General features: G+C 37.3%; 1 protein-coding gene and 1 pseudogene across 3 annotated transcripts in view; one reads left to right on the top strand and one right to left on the bottom strand.

Moving 5' to 3' along the window:
• Nucleotides 1-8,764: 8,764 nt before the first annotated feature.
• ECT2 (epithelial cell transforming 2) overlaps nucleotides 8,765-14,089 on the bottom strand; it is an 81,830-nt gene continuing 76,505 nt past the window's right edge. For all 3 annotated transcript variants that reach the window (XM_063704365.1, XM_019024642.4, XM_055380972.2), the window contains one exon: nucleotides 8,765-9,397. In XM_063704365.1, coding sequence (XP_063560435.1) covers nucleotides 9,383-9,397 — 15 coding nt within the window. In that variant the 3' untranslated portion in view covers nucleotides 8,765-9,382. The remainder of the gene's footprint in view (nucleotides 9,398-14,089) is intronic.
• On the top strand, nucleotides 8,860-9,301 carry LOC101135862 (ATP synthase F(0) complex subunit C1, mitochondrial-like; annotated as a pseudogene).

Genomic DNA, 14,089 nt, shown 5'->3' with positions numbered 1-14,089 from the left:
TCAACACCAACCTTGGCAACATAGTGAGACCCTGTATCCATAAAAATAATAATAATAATAATTTTTTAAAGGAGAGTGGTATTGAAGAAATGAAGGAAGGGTGTTTGTCTCTTGGATTTGTAGGAGCTCTTTCTATATCCTAGATACAAGTCTTTTATAGGGTATGTGGGTCTTTGAACACGCAAGTGTGAGGTGCTTTTAAATCAAGGGGACGATGCCCTGTGGCAGTTTTACATACATATATATACATGGTGTAAATGTGTAAGATGCAAAGAAATGAAGAGGAAAGATGGACATTTAGGGAACATCTGCAGGTAAGGGGTGGGCAAAAGATTTTGTGAAATACACTGAGTTGTGGCTCAATATGTAGGAGAAAACAGTGGTGACACAGTGGATTAGACAGGGTTCTCTAGAGAGATGACCAATAGGATGAATGGAGGGAGGGATGGATGAATACCTAGAGACAGAGGAGAGAGAGGGAAAGAGAGAGAGAGAGAGAGAGAGAAAGAGAGAGACTTAGGGGAATTGGCAGTCTGCAAACTGGAGACCCCGGGATTTCCATAGTGTGGCTCAGTCCAGTCCAAGTCCTATAGCTTTAGAATCACGGAAGCTCATGCTGTAATTCGCAGTCTAAGATCAAAGGTCTGAAACCCAGGAAGTGGTGACAAGGGAGAAGGGGGTACTGGTGTAGGTCTTGCAGTCCAAAGGCTGGAGCTCTGATGACCAAGGGCAGAAGAGTGTGTACCAGCTCTGAGAGAGACTAAATCTTTTCCTCTTTTTGTTCTATCGGGGCTCTTAGCCTACACACATTGAGGGTGGATCTCCTATACTCAGTCCACTGACTCAAATGCCAATGGCCCCTGGAAACACCCTCTCACACACCTAAAAACACTACTTTGCCAGTTCTCTAGATATTCCTTAATTCAGTCAAGTTGACACCTAAAATTAACCATCACACAGAGGACTCAAAGGAAAAAAGAGGCTGGGAGGGGTGGCTCATGCCTGTAATCCCCCAGCACATTGGGAGGCCAAGGCAAGTGGATCACTTGAGCCCAGAAGTTCAAGACCAGCTTGGGCGACATGGCAAGACTCTGTCTCTACAAAAAAAATACAAAATATATCCAGGTGTGGTGGCCTGCACCTGTAATTCCCACTACTGCAGAGGCTGAGGTGGGAGAATGGCTTGAACCCAGGAAGTTGAGGCTGCAGTAAGCCGAGGTCACGCCACTGCACTTTAGCCTGGGCAAAGAGAGTGAGACTATGTTTCAAGAAAAAAGGAGAACCGTGTTTTTAAAAGGTGCAAATAGTTTACAAGACAGAACCAGAGGGTCCAATAGATGAGAACCGAAAAGTACTTATTAGATTTGACAAACAGGAAGTCATTGGTAACTCTGGCAAATTTGTTTTCATGGAGAAGTAGATACAGAAGCCAAATAGCAGAGGATTACAGAGTAATTGGGGGACCAATAAAGACAGGCAGAAACAACAACATAAGATTCTCTGCTCCCCCTACTGGCGATGGATGGATGGATGGCTAAATAGACAGATAGCTAAATAACCTGTTCATCATTTTAAAATTCAGACAATAGAGGAAAGAAGAAAGATTTTTAAAAATCACCCTTGGTGCCATTCATAGATAACAACTGCTACAATTTTGGTCTATCTCCCTTTAGACTTTCTCTTATTTATATGCATTACTTTTAGCAAAAATGTTACCATATTCTATATAACACTTTATAACCTGTTTTCTTTGTATAACAATAGGTAATGAACATCTTTCCACGTCTATAAATCTATATTTACAATGTCATTTGTAACGGCTGTGTAGATTCCATGGCACGAATGTATCACAACTTAAATAACCAATTCCCTGTTAAAGGACATAAAACATTTTTGTATTGACAACTCTGCAATACAACTATACACATTTGCCTATTTGCACAGGATCAGTTTCTAGGAGACTGACTGGATTAAAGGATATGTTTGTTTTGTTGAAAGATTCTGATAAAATGATGCACCAGAATGTTTATAGCCCAAGCATTCTGTAAAAGCATACCCTTGACAACGCTGCATCATTCTTTTTGATATCTGCCTATGTGATTTTTAAAATAGCATCTTACTTTTTTGTATTTGCTTGTTTCCTCGTAATGTTTAATGTCTTCATATATTTATTGGTAGCTCTTGATGAACTGCCTGCTAATGACTTGTCCATTCATCATATTTATATCTTGATACAACAGCTTTATGTATTAAATATGGCATTTGACTTTGACTGTTAGGGATGTTACCAATATTTTCCAGCTCTTCATTTGCCTTTTGATTTTGTCTGGTGCACTTTAAGGCACTTTTTATTTTGTTAGTTCTTCCATTATAAAAAATAGGTATGTTCAAAAATAACTAAATCTTATTTTTTTTCCATCCAATTTTAAGCCCCGGGGCTAATCAGTATCAACTGAAATATATTTTTGTATTTTCAAAAATACATGAAAGTTCTCTGGTATATTCAGAGATATCTTTTTTCACTTATGGCCCTTGATGCCATGCTTAGAAAAGCTCCCCAAAACTATATAAATATTTGCCTTTGTTTCTTTCTAGTATTTTTAGTGTTTACATTAAAAATTCTAATCTAGCTAGAATTTATCCTGGTATTTGATGAGACATATGGATCTACGTTGTTTTCCCCCAAAGGGTTGGCTAATTCAGCCTCATTTATCAATACTATAGTTTTCTCTTTCCAAAATGATTTGAAGTAAAACCTTTGTCATAAATTTAATTTTTGTATATTATTAAGTCTCTTTCTAAACTTTCTATTCTATTCCATTAATTTGTTGGTTTTGGTGCCAGTACCGTAATGTTCTAAGTATTGCCACTTTGAATTTTTAACAATAATTAACATTTACAATAAGAATAATAATTAACATTATTACTACATGCCAGTGTGCAATGTACCATATTAAATGCTTTACATAGATCATCTCTTTTACTTCTCATAGTATCCAATGATATAAGGGACTATTAGTATCATCTCCAGTTCATTTTTTAAAAAATTATAATAATGATAAATAATTTATTAACTACTAGTTGGGTATCAGGCACTGTTCTAAGTGGAATTTTCACAGTCGACCTATGAGGGAGGCACTATTATTACCTCCATTTTATAGACAAAAGTGATATAAAAAGAGGTGAAGCAATTTATCCAAAGCCACCCAGTTAGTTACGAATGGATGAAGCTGGAATTCAATCCCAGGCAGACTTATTTCAACGCAACCTATGCTATTCTGCTAAAAAATTTTAAATGATAATAAAAAAGTAAATTTTATTATCATTTTTAATATTTGAAAGTAAATTTTAAAAGACTTCATTACACATTATTTTGCTGGAATTTTGTCGGTTTTTTTCCTCACAAATAATTTTATAAGATCCCTTGGTACTGGCTGTGTGCAGTGGCTCATGTCTGTAATCCCAGCACTCTGGGAGGCTGAGAAGGGCGGATTGCTTGAGTCCGGGAGTTCAAGACCACCCTGGGCAACTGGAGTGAGACTCTGTCTCAAATTAAAAAAAAAAAGAAAAGACAGAGTTTTTTGGGGGGTTGGGGAGGCTTTCTATCGCCCAGGCTGGAGTGCAGTGGTGCACCACACCCTACTAATTTTTGTATTTTTGTAGAGACAGGGTATCTCCACGTTGCCCAGGCTGGTCTTGAACTCGTGAGCTCACATGATACCCCTACCTCTACCTACAAAGTCCTGGGATTACAGGTGTGAGCCACTGCACCAAGCCAAGTATTTTCAATATATATGCCCTTTGCCATATGACTTAAAAATTTTTTTATGGTCTTTTAAAATCTTTTGAGTATATAGAATTTTTCATCATATAAAAACAAGTTATTTTTATGAAGTTAAGCACAACTATCTTGACTTTTTTGCTTCTGGGTTTTTCTAACACATCAAGTTTACAAAATATTTTCCTAAATTTCATTCTATATTTTACACTTTTATATTTTAAAACTGAATTTATTTTCAAAATGATATGAACTGTGGATATAATTTTGCTTTTTCCAGACGGATAGCCCATTATGCCAGCATATTTATAAATAAATTACCCTTAGCCATCAAATTAAAATGCACTCTTACCATTTATTAGTTTCTCATAACATTCTGATCTTTCTTCTGAATATTTTTATATTGTTTACTAATCTAGTTGTCCATTACCATTACAGTACTACGTGGATTTAATTATGGTAGCTTTGAGGTGTTGATACCTGAGAAGACAAGTCTTCCCTCATTAATTTAGAAAAGAATTTTGACTGGTCTCAGCTATTTTCCTCTACAAACTTTAGAATCATTTCAACCTGTTTAAAAAAAAAAAAAAGGTGGAGAAGTCAAAAAGTAAGACTCTAAGTGGAAATGCAGTGAATTTATATATTAATTTGGGGAAAATTGTTTTAAATATTAGGTATTCCCATCTAGGATAAATCAGTCTCTACAATCATTAAAGATTGATTCTCGACTTTTAACGACGGTTTCCATAGTACCTGTACCTTTTTATTAAATTTATCCCAAGGGACAAATCATATACTTTAGAACTACTGTAAAATTTTTTTTTAATTTTTAAATGTTTAAGTTTTTTCTTCAAATGCTAACTGGATATTTCTATGTTGAAGAAAAGCTTTTGATTTTTGTATATCTATTGTGTAACCAGTCGAAAATTAGTTCTATGAGATTTTTAGGAAATCTCTGAAATATATAGCCACATTATCTGCAAAAGAATAACACTGTTGCTTATTCTTTTTTAAAAATTATATTAATTAATTAATAATTTAATAATTGATTGATTTTAAAATTATATTAATTAATTAATTAATAATTTCTTGTATTATTGGACTTAGCTAAAATTTTAAAAACCAAATAGTTGTGGTAATGGAGGGTTAATTTAACGTTTTCTTAATCTAATGCAATGGTGTTAATATTTTATTATGTACTGTGCTATCTGTTCATTGTTACAAAAAGTCTTTACATGTTTAGGTGATTATCCTCTATTGCTATTTTATTTGGATGACATCTTTCCTTTTAAAAAATTCTAGTTTGAGATTTTTAAAAAGTAGTTGGGCATGTATTTCCTTGCTCTTCCTCGCATTCCTTCTGTGGAGTGTTGAGGTAGGAGTGAGAGTTCTGCAGCCATTTCAGATGCTGAAAGGGAAATTGTCTGTCAAGAATGGCAAAGCAACCCTAGCAGCCCTGGACCACCCACCTCTGTAATTTGAGAAATAGGCCGGGCACGGGCGCGGTGGCTCACGCCTGTAATCCCAACACTTTGGGAGGCCGAGGTGGGTGGATCACGAGATCAGGAGTTCCAGACCAGCCTGGCCAAGATGGTGAAACCCCATCTCTACTAAAAATACACACACACACAAAAATTAGCTGGGCTTGGTGGCGGGCGTCTGTAATCCCAGCTACTCAGAGGCTGAGGCAAGGAATTGTTTGAACCCGGGAGTCGGAGGTTGCAGTGAGCCAAAATGGCGCCACTGCACTCCAGCCTGGGTGACAGAGTGAGACTCCATCTCAAAAAAAGAAGAAAATAAAGAAACTTCTTTTGTATTTTTTAAAAATTCTACTTTGAAATATATAATACACACAACTTAAAATACAAAGTGCACGTTGTGAGAATAACAAAATAAATAGCCACTTAGTACTGTAATGGTAATAGACAACTAGATTAGTAAACAATATAAAATATCCAGAAGAAAGATCAGAATCTTACAAGAAACTGATAAATGGTAAGAGTGCATTTTAATTTGAGGGCATGTACACGTGTACAGCGTGTACATAGTACACATGTACACCCCATCTTGTTTAGGAACTTAAAAATTTCCAGTACCTTAGACACCCGCTCTGTGCTCCTCCCTGACCGCCATTTCTCTGCCTACACGCATTCCCCCAAGATGTTACTATTATCCGGAATAGCACATTCATCTTTAGAGTGTTAGCGCGACCTATCCCTAAATAACTCAATTTTCCTTGTTTTAAATTTTATGTAGGTAGAACAATGCTATGGATATTTTTCCGATTTGCTTTTTCACTCAGTATGTTCTTAAAATTATGTTATTGCATATAGATAGCAAGCATTTATTTTCATGGCTGTATGTCAATCAATTGTCCTATAGATAGACATTTGGGTTGTTTCAATTTGGGAATATTATAAGCAGTGCAGCTGCGGACATTCTTGTACACATGTTTGCTTGTGCGCATGTGTTTCCCTAGGTAAGAATGGATATAAATTTGGTCATGTACAACTTCTCTATATAATAACAAACTGACTTCTGTTCAATAAATCAATTTACTTATCAATATGTCAATTTATTTATCCTTGCACCAAATAAGATACTGTTTATAAGCCTTAATATTTGGGAAAGCAAATTATTTCACCTGTTCTTCATGAATATGTTAACTGCCCTTGGCTTTTTGCTCTATGCGGTGAATTTTAAAATCAGCTAGTTTCATAAATTAAAATTTTTATTTAAGATATATAATCAATTTGGGAGATTCCTATCTAAGAATTCTCCATTTACTTAGATCTTATTTAATGTGTTCTAAGAAGGTTTCAATTTTCTCCATAAAAGTCTTGCAGATTTTCCGTTAGAATTATTTCTAGCATTTCATATTTTTCATTGCTATTGTCTATTGTAATGGTTGCCTTTTTTTTTTTTTTTACAGCTTCTGGTTTTTTCTGGGGTATAGAAATAGAATTGATTTTTACTTATTGACTAGAAACTTATTAAACTTATCTTATGAATGGCATCACTGGACTTACCAGGATGCTGTGACACCCCAGGAGTGCTACTCAGAAGAGCAGAAGGCCTACTTTTCCAGTCTGCCTGCCCAAGGATTGGCCCTGTGTGGCTTGGCTCAGCCCTCAGAGAAGCCTCGCTCTCCGTACCCTGACTTTCCCTTCACCACACTCACGCCCAAGAAGCCTCAAAAGCTCAGCAGAGCCCACGGCCTCTCCACCTGGATCCCCTGTCCCTTAATACCTTTCTTCCCTGTGGGACCCCAAATTTATGGTGGTACTTGATAGGCCTTTGGCAAAGCAAGAGGTTTCATTTTGGGTACAAGATGACTATTTTTGATAACATGGTAGAGATCTTCCATGAAGATAACAAGGCTCAAGGAAGTTAGGTTTGTCCAAGACAAGTCAAAAGCCCAGGAAGATCTAGAATTCTCATCTGCCTTCGAATATGGGACTCTTACATGTGTTACTATTTCTATGCAGTGCCCCAAGATGCTAATTGTTACAGGGCCTCAAGGGCAAACATCCCCTAAAGAATATCTACCTCATAGGGTTCTTGTGGAGATTGAATTAACACAGGTAAAGCATTTGGGAAAAAACAAAGCTTGATTATAACACAGTGTATTAGTCCATTCTAATATTGATATAAATTTCTGACTTTCCAGTTTCAGGCTTTTTTTTTTTTTTTTTTTTTTTGAGATGGAGTCCCACTCTGTCACCCAGGCTGGAGTGCAGTGGCGCAATCTTGCCTCATTGCAACCCCTGCCTCCCGGGTTCAAGCGATTATCATGCCTCAGCCTCCCGAGTAGCTGGAATTACAGGCCTGCACCACCATGCTTGGCTAATTTTTGTATTTTTGTGTTTTTAGTAGAGATGGGGTTTCACCATATTGGCCAGGCTGGTCTCGAAATCCTGACCTCAGGTCATCCGCCCACCTTGGCCTCCCAAAATGCTGAGATTACAGGTGTGAGCCACCACACCTGGCCAGTTTCAGGCCTTTATATATAGTAACAACTATGAACATTCTTACACATGGATCCTAGTATTCGTATTTCTAAATTTCTCTGGCAATATCGAGGATTAGAATTATTGGGTTTCAAAGTATGCGTATCTTAAACTTTACTGATTAATGACCAAGTGTTTTATACATAGTTATACAATTTACACTCCTACCAACAGCAGCTTCTTATCTCGTAAAGGAAGAAATTTCTCTTTGCTTTCCATTTGTGCTAAGCCACAATGGTGCATGTGCAATGGAATCTGATTTGCAATCCTGCATTATGGATTAGATTGAACATTTTAAAATAAGTTTTCTAGCCTTTTGGATTTCCTCACTTTTGTTGTTGCTGTTGTTGTTGTTGTTGTTGACAGAGTCGCACTCTGTGGCCCAGGGGCACTATTTCGGCTCATTGCAACCTTCACCTCCCATATTCAAGGAGTTCTCCTGCCTCAGCCTCTTGAGTAGCTGGGACTACAGGCACGTGCCACCACATCTGGCTAATTTTTGTATTTTTGGTAGAGATGGGGTTTCACCATGTTGGCCAGGCTGGTCTTGAATTCCTGGCCTCAAGTGATCCACCTGCCTCAGCCTCCCAAAGTGCTGGGAATACCAGTGTCAGCCACCGTGCCCAGCCAGGATTCCCTCACTTATGAAATACCTGTTTTTCTATAGGAATGTCTGACTTTTTTTTTTTTTAGTTTTTTATATAGTCTGGATATGAGTCCTTTTGTCATTTACATGTATTGTGAACATCTACTCTGTGACTTTGTCTTTTAATGATGTCTTTTCATGACTGGAAGTTCTTAATTTTAATGTAGACATCAATCATTCCTTCTATAATTAACTTTTGGAAAAATGTGTAAGTAATCTTTTCTAACGCCAGACAGATTAAGATACTCTCCTATATTATCTAGTAAAATCTTCATAGTTTTACCTTTCATATTTAAATCTATAATTCTCTTTTAATTCAAATCTGCATAAAACGTGAAAAAGAGATTTTATTTCCTTTTTAAAATAAAGATACCAATTTTTGGCTGGGCGCCGAGACCAAGGGCTAAAGCTGGGAGACTGAAAAAATGCAGACCACTGGGGCACTGTTCATTTCTCCAGCTCAGATCCACTGTTGCACCAGGGGTCTAACCAGGCCTGTGTCTGCCTCCTTCTTGAATAGCCCAGAGAGTTCATCTAAACAGCCTTCCCACAGCAGCTCCCCACTCCAGGTGGCCAGACAGGAGTTCCAGACCAGTGTTGTCTCCTGGGACATTGACACAGCAACCAATTTATTGGTGCTGAGGCAGCCACAGTTGGTGTGGCTGGTTCAGGGACTGGCACTGGAATTGTGTTTGGCAGCTTGATCATTGGCTATGCCAGGAACCCGTCTCTCAGGCACTCGTCTCTCAGGCACTCGTCTCTCAGGCAGTAGCTCTTCTCCTATGCCATTCTGGGCGTTGCCCTGTCTGAGGCCATGGGGGGTTCTTCTGTTTGATGGTCACCTTCCTCATCCTCTTCGCCACGTGAGGCTCCATGGGGGCCACCTGTCCGTCCCTGCTGCTGCGACTCCATGCCATTCCTGGTGCTGGGGTGTGCTAAGCTTTACCATTAAACACAACGTTTCTAAAAAAAAAAAAAAAAAGATACCAGTTTTTCTCAGCACCATTTATTGAATAGGCTGTTTTTCACCCACTGTTTTACAATGATAATGCTGTCGGTTTGGTTTAATACACCAAGACTTCCAGCACTGCACTGTTTTGATTACTACAGCTCTATAATAAACCTTGTATCTGATAAAACAGATTCTTTCACTTCTGTAACCATATTCATTATTCTTGACCCTTTGTATTTCCACATAAATTTAGAAACAATTAGTCACATTTTATACACACACACAGACACAGACACACACACACACACACACACACACAGCTTGTTGGTATTTTTCTTTGCCTCATTTGAATTTGTTCAGTTTGGGGAAAACTAGTATTTTTCAACACTGAGGCATCCAATCCTGACAATCATATCAATTAAGGTCTTCTTTAATTATTGTAAATAAAGTTCCACAGTCTTCTCTGTAGGGATTTTGTATATCTTTTATTAGACTTATTCCTAAGTATTTCAATGGTTTTAATGCTATTGTAACAAGTATCTTTTAGGAAAAGGTATTTTTTACTTCTTTGTGGCTGGTATCTATTTGTATATTGATTTTGTTTCAGAATTTAATCTAAGTTTTTTTCAGATTATTTATAATTTTCTATCTAGGCAATCATATCATCTCTGAATAAGAGTATTGGTTTTTTCCTTTCTAATTCTCATACCATATCTTTTTCTTGCAATACTGCACTGCTTGAGACTGCAGTAAAATGTTGATTGAAGGTGGTAGAACAAGTACTCTTTTCTCCTTCCTGATCTCAAAGGAGATGTTGCCAATGTTTCATCATTAGATATGATGTGTATTATAGTATTTTTGTAGATAAGCTTTATTAGATTAAGGATGTCCCTTTCTATTTCTAGTTTGCAAAGAGGTTTTATTATAATAGATGTTGAATTTATCATATGCTTCTTCTGCAACTATTGAGATAATGTAATTTTTTCCTTTATTAAGTATGAAAATATACTGATGAATTATCTAAAGTTAAATAACCTTGCATTCCTGGCATAAGCCCAACTTGGTCATGATATATAATTCTTATTATATATCATAAGATTTTGTTAATATTTTATTTTGAAATTTTGCATGTATTTTCACAAATAAGATTAGCCTTTCTTAAAATGTCTGAAGTCATCCAGAATTCAAAAAATGAATTTGGAAGTGTTCCCTTTCACTAGTCTCTGTAAGAATTTGTAAGATTAATTCTTTATTAAATATTTGATAGAATTCACCAGTGAAGCCATCTAGGCCTGATAATTTCTTTTTAGAAATGATTCTTTTTTTTTTTTTTTTTTCTCCAGACAGAGTCTCACTCTGTCACACAGGCTGGAGCACAGTGGCACAGTCTTGGCTCACTGCAACCTCGGCTTCCAGGTTCAAGTGATTCGCATGCCTCAAGCTCTCGAGTAGCTGGGATTACAAGTGCTGCCGCTATGCCCAGCTAATTTTTGTATTTTTAGTAGAGATGGGGTTTTACCATGTTGGCCAGCCAGGCTGGTCTTGAACTTTTGACCTCAAGTGATCCACCCACCTTGGCCTCCCAAAGTTCTGGGATTACAGGCGTAAGCCACTACAGCCGGCCTTAGGAATGATTTTAAATGTGGATTATATTTCTTTGGTGTTTACAGGAATATTTAAGTTTTCTATTTCTATTTCATTAAGTTGTGTTTTTCTAGAAATTTGTTTGTATTGTACTATTCTGTTGCACTAATGAGTCCTCATTTGCACGCATCTTCCAGCATCCACACCTCTGGATGGTAGTACCTTCCCACATTGACTTTAGTTTCAGCTACGCTATTTGTTTTGGCCAATGAGAGACCACAGGAAAAATAACATAAGCAGAGATTTTAAAACTATTTGCTTTTTGGAACCCTAGAACTGCTACCATGTGAACAACCCTGCACTGGACTACCAATGATGACACATGCCTCCACCATGCTAACCAAATGCCAGGAAGCCTGTGATACCCTCAGTAATGATTCTCCAAATATGTTGACATCCAAGTCCAGGCACTTATGAATATGTTAGATGGTGAAAGGAACTTTGTAGATTTGATTGTTATGGATCTTGCGATGGGGAAATTAGCCTGGATTATCCAGGTGGGCCTGATGTAATCACCAGTGTCCTTATAGTAAGAGGGAGGCAATAAGAGATTTGTCTACAGAGGAGGTGATGTATGACAGAAGTAGAGATTGGAATGATACAGTCACAAGCCAAGGAATACCAGCAGCCTCCAAAAGTTGGAACAGGCAAGGAACAAATTCTCCCCTAGAACCCCCAGAAGGAACAAGCCCTCTTGATAGCTTGACTTTGGTGAGCCAGACTCATGATTTTGGACTTCTTATCTCCAAACTACAAGAGAATAAATTTGTGGTGAAGCCACTACACTTGGTAATTTGTTACAGCAGCAGTAAGAAACTAATATAGGTTTTGGTATCAAATGTGGAGTGTTGGCTATAACAAATACATAAAAATGTGGGAGTGACTTTTGAATTGGTCAGTGGGAAGAGGCTAAAAGAATTACAAAAAGCAAAATGGAAAAGCCAGTATGTATGCCAGTATTGCAAGTATATGAGGTAATGCATGCTAACTACCTTCATTTAGCCATTCCACGATGTATACATATTTCAAAACAGCATTTTGTAAACCATAAATATATACAATTTTTATTTGTCAATTAAAAAAAAAAACAAGCAAAAACCAAAATATCCTGGAGGAAAAGCCTAGATTGCCTTGCATAAACTGTTACTAGAAAGAGGAATATTAGCAACTCTGCTAGTGAGCACTCAGAAGGGAGTGACGATCCTGTAGAGAGGGCCCACATGATGTCAGAATACCTACATCACCAAAAACAGACTGCTGGCAGGAATACGTTAAATGTGTGCTGGGGAGAAATGTGGAATTGGAAACTAAAGGAAGGGGGACCCTTTTATATAGTGGCAGGAAACTTAGCCACATTGTGTCCTACAGTTATACAGGAGTGGGGTGGGAGGGGGGAGACTAAAACAATCAGGATTCAGTCAGAGGACCCTATTCAAGCCTCCTGAAATCTTTGTGAAGAGATTAGGCATGTGACTCAGCTTTGTCATCAGAAGCCAGGAATAGAGATGGGATTATCCAGAAAAGATATGTGAAAAGTCTCTTGTCTAATGGAGTAAATTGTATGCCATATATAGGAGTTCACAAGGATTCTGAGAAAGTTATACTAGCAGAAACACTCGCAGCTTAGACCAAACGAAAAGAGAAGACAAAAAAAAAAAAAAAACAGTGTTAGACTTCGAAAATTCTATAAGCAAGAAACGGACTGATAAAATCACTTAACTGCAAACTTGTGCTATCCTTCATGAAAACGTAACGATGATTCATGGCGCATCCTTAGGTACCTAATGAAAACTTGTCTAAGGATGTTCCCTGTCTTACCAAATTATGGAAAGTCACTTCGCACAATACATATTCTGAGGTCATTAATATGATCTCTTCCTAGACTCTGCTTAGGGAGGAACCCAACACATTTATAAGAACAATTTTTGACCAACTGAAGTGATCCCTTTATGTTGATCATGTAACTGTCTACATCTTCCTGGCAAAACTCTTACTATGTATACTCATTATATTCCTATAATTTTTATGTGTACATTTATAAATTACTAAGTTCACCAAGAATAACAGAATCAAAAAAGCCATGATGGGACTTTTAAAATGTCAACAATAATATGCTTAAAAGGAACTCTTAAAAAAGTGGAAAGACAAAATACCAAGCATTCAATGGTCAGCTTTGATTGATGTCTAGGCCTCAAAACAAAACACCAATCCCAAAATGGCCTCTTTCAAAGTAAGCCAAAATAGTTTATTCAAACTCAAACCTCCTGAAACTTTTTACGTTTTAACATTTATTGTTACCTATAGTCAACCTATTGTGCTGCTGAACAATACATCTTTTTCCTTCTACCTAACTGCATCTTTGTACCCACTGACCAACCCCTCTTTATACCTCCTTCCCCACTACCCTTCCCAGCCTCTGGTAACCGTCACTCTACTCTATCTCCATGTGTTCAACTTTTAATTTTTAGCTCCCACATATGAGTGAGAACATGCAGTATTAGCCTTTTTGTGCCTAGCTTATTTGACTTAACATGTCCTCCAGTTCCATCCACGTGGTTGCAAATGACAGAGTTTTATTCTTTTTTACAGCTGAATAGTACTCCATCGTGTATATATACCACGTTTTCTTTATCCATTCATCTGTTGATGGACACTTAGGTTGATTCCATATCTTGGCTATTGTGAATAGTGCTACAGTAAACATGGGAGTGCAGACATCTCTTTGATATACTAATTTCCTTTCTTTTAAATATATACCCAGCAGTGGGATTGCTGGATCATATGATAGTTCCATTTTTAGCTTTTTTGAGGAACCTTTATACTGTTCTCCAGTGGTTGTACACACATTCCCATCAACAGTATACAAGGGTCACCCTTTATGTTCTCGAACAAGCATCCCTTAGTGCTTGTTCTTTTTATAAAAGCCATCTTTACTGGGGTGAGATGATGTCTCATTGTAGTTTCGATTTACATTTGATTAGTGATGTTGAGCATTTATTCATATATGTGTTGGCCATTTGTATGTCTTCTTTTGAAACATGTCTATTCAAATCTTTCAC

The sequence above is a fragment of the Gorilla gorilla genome, chromosome 2 (genome assembly GCF_029281585.2).
Source record: "Gorilla gorilla gorilla isolate KB3781 chromosome 2, NHGRI_mGorGor1-v2.1_pri, whole genome shotgun sequence".
Taxonomy (NCBI): Eukaryota; Metazoa; Chordata; class Mammalia; order Primates; family Hominidae; genus Gorilla; species Gorilla gorilla.
The sequence above is the reverse complement of the archived record's forward strand: the minus strand, read 5'-3'. Positions and strand labels throughout refer to the sequence as shown.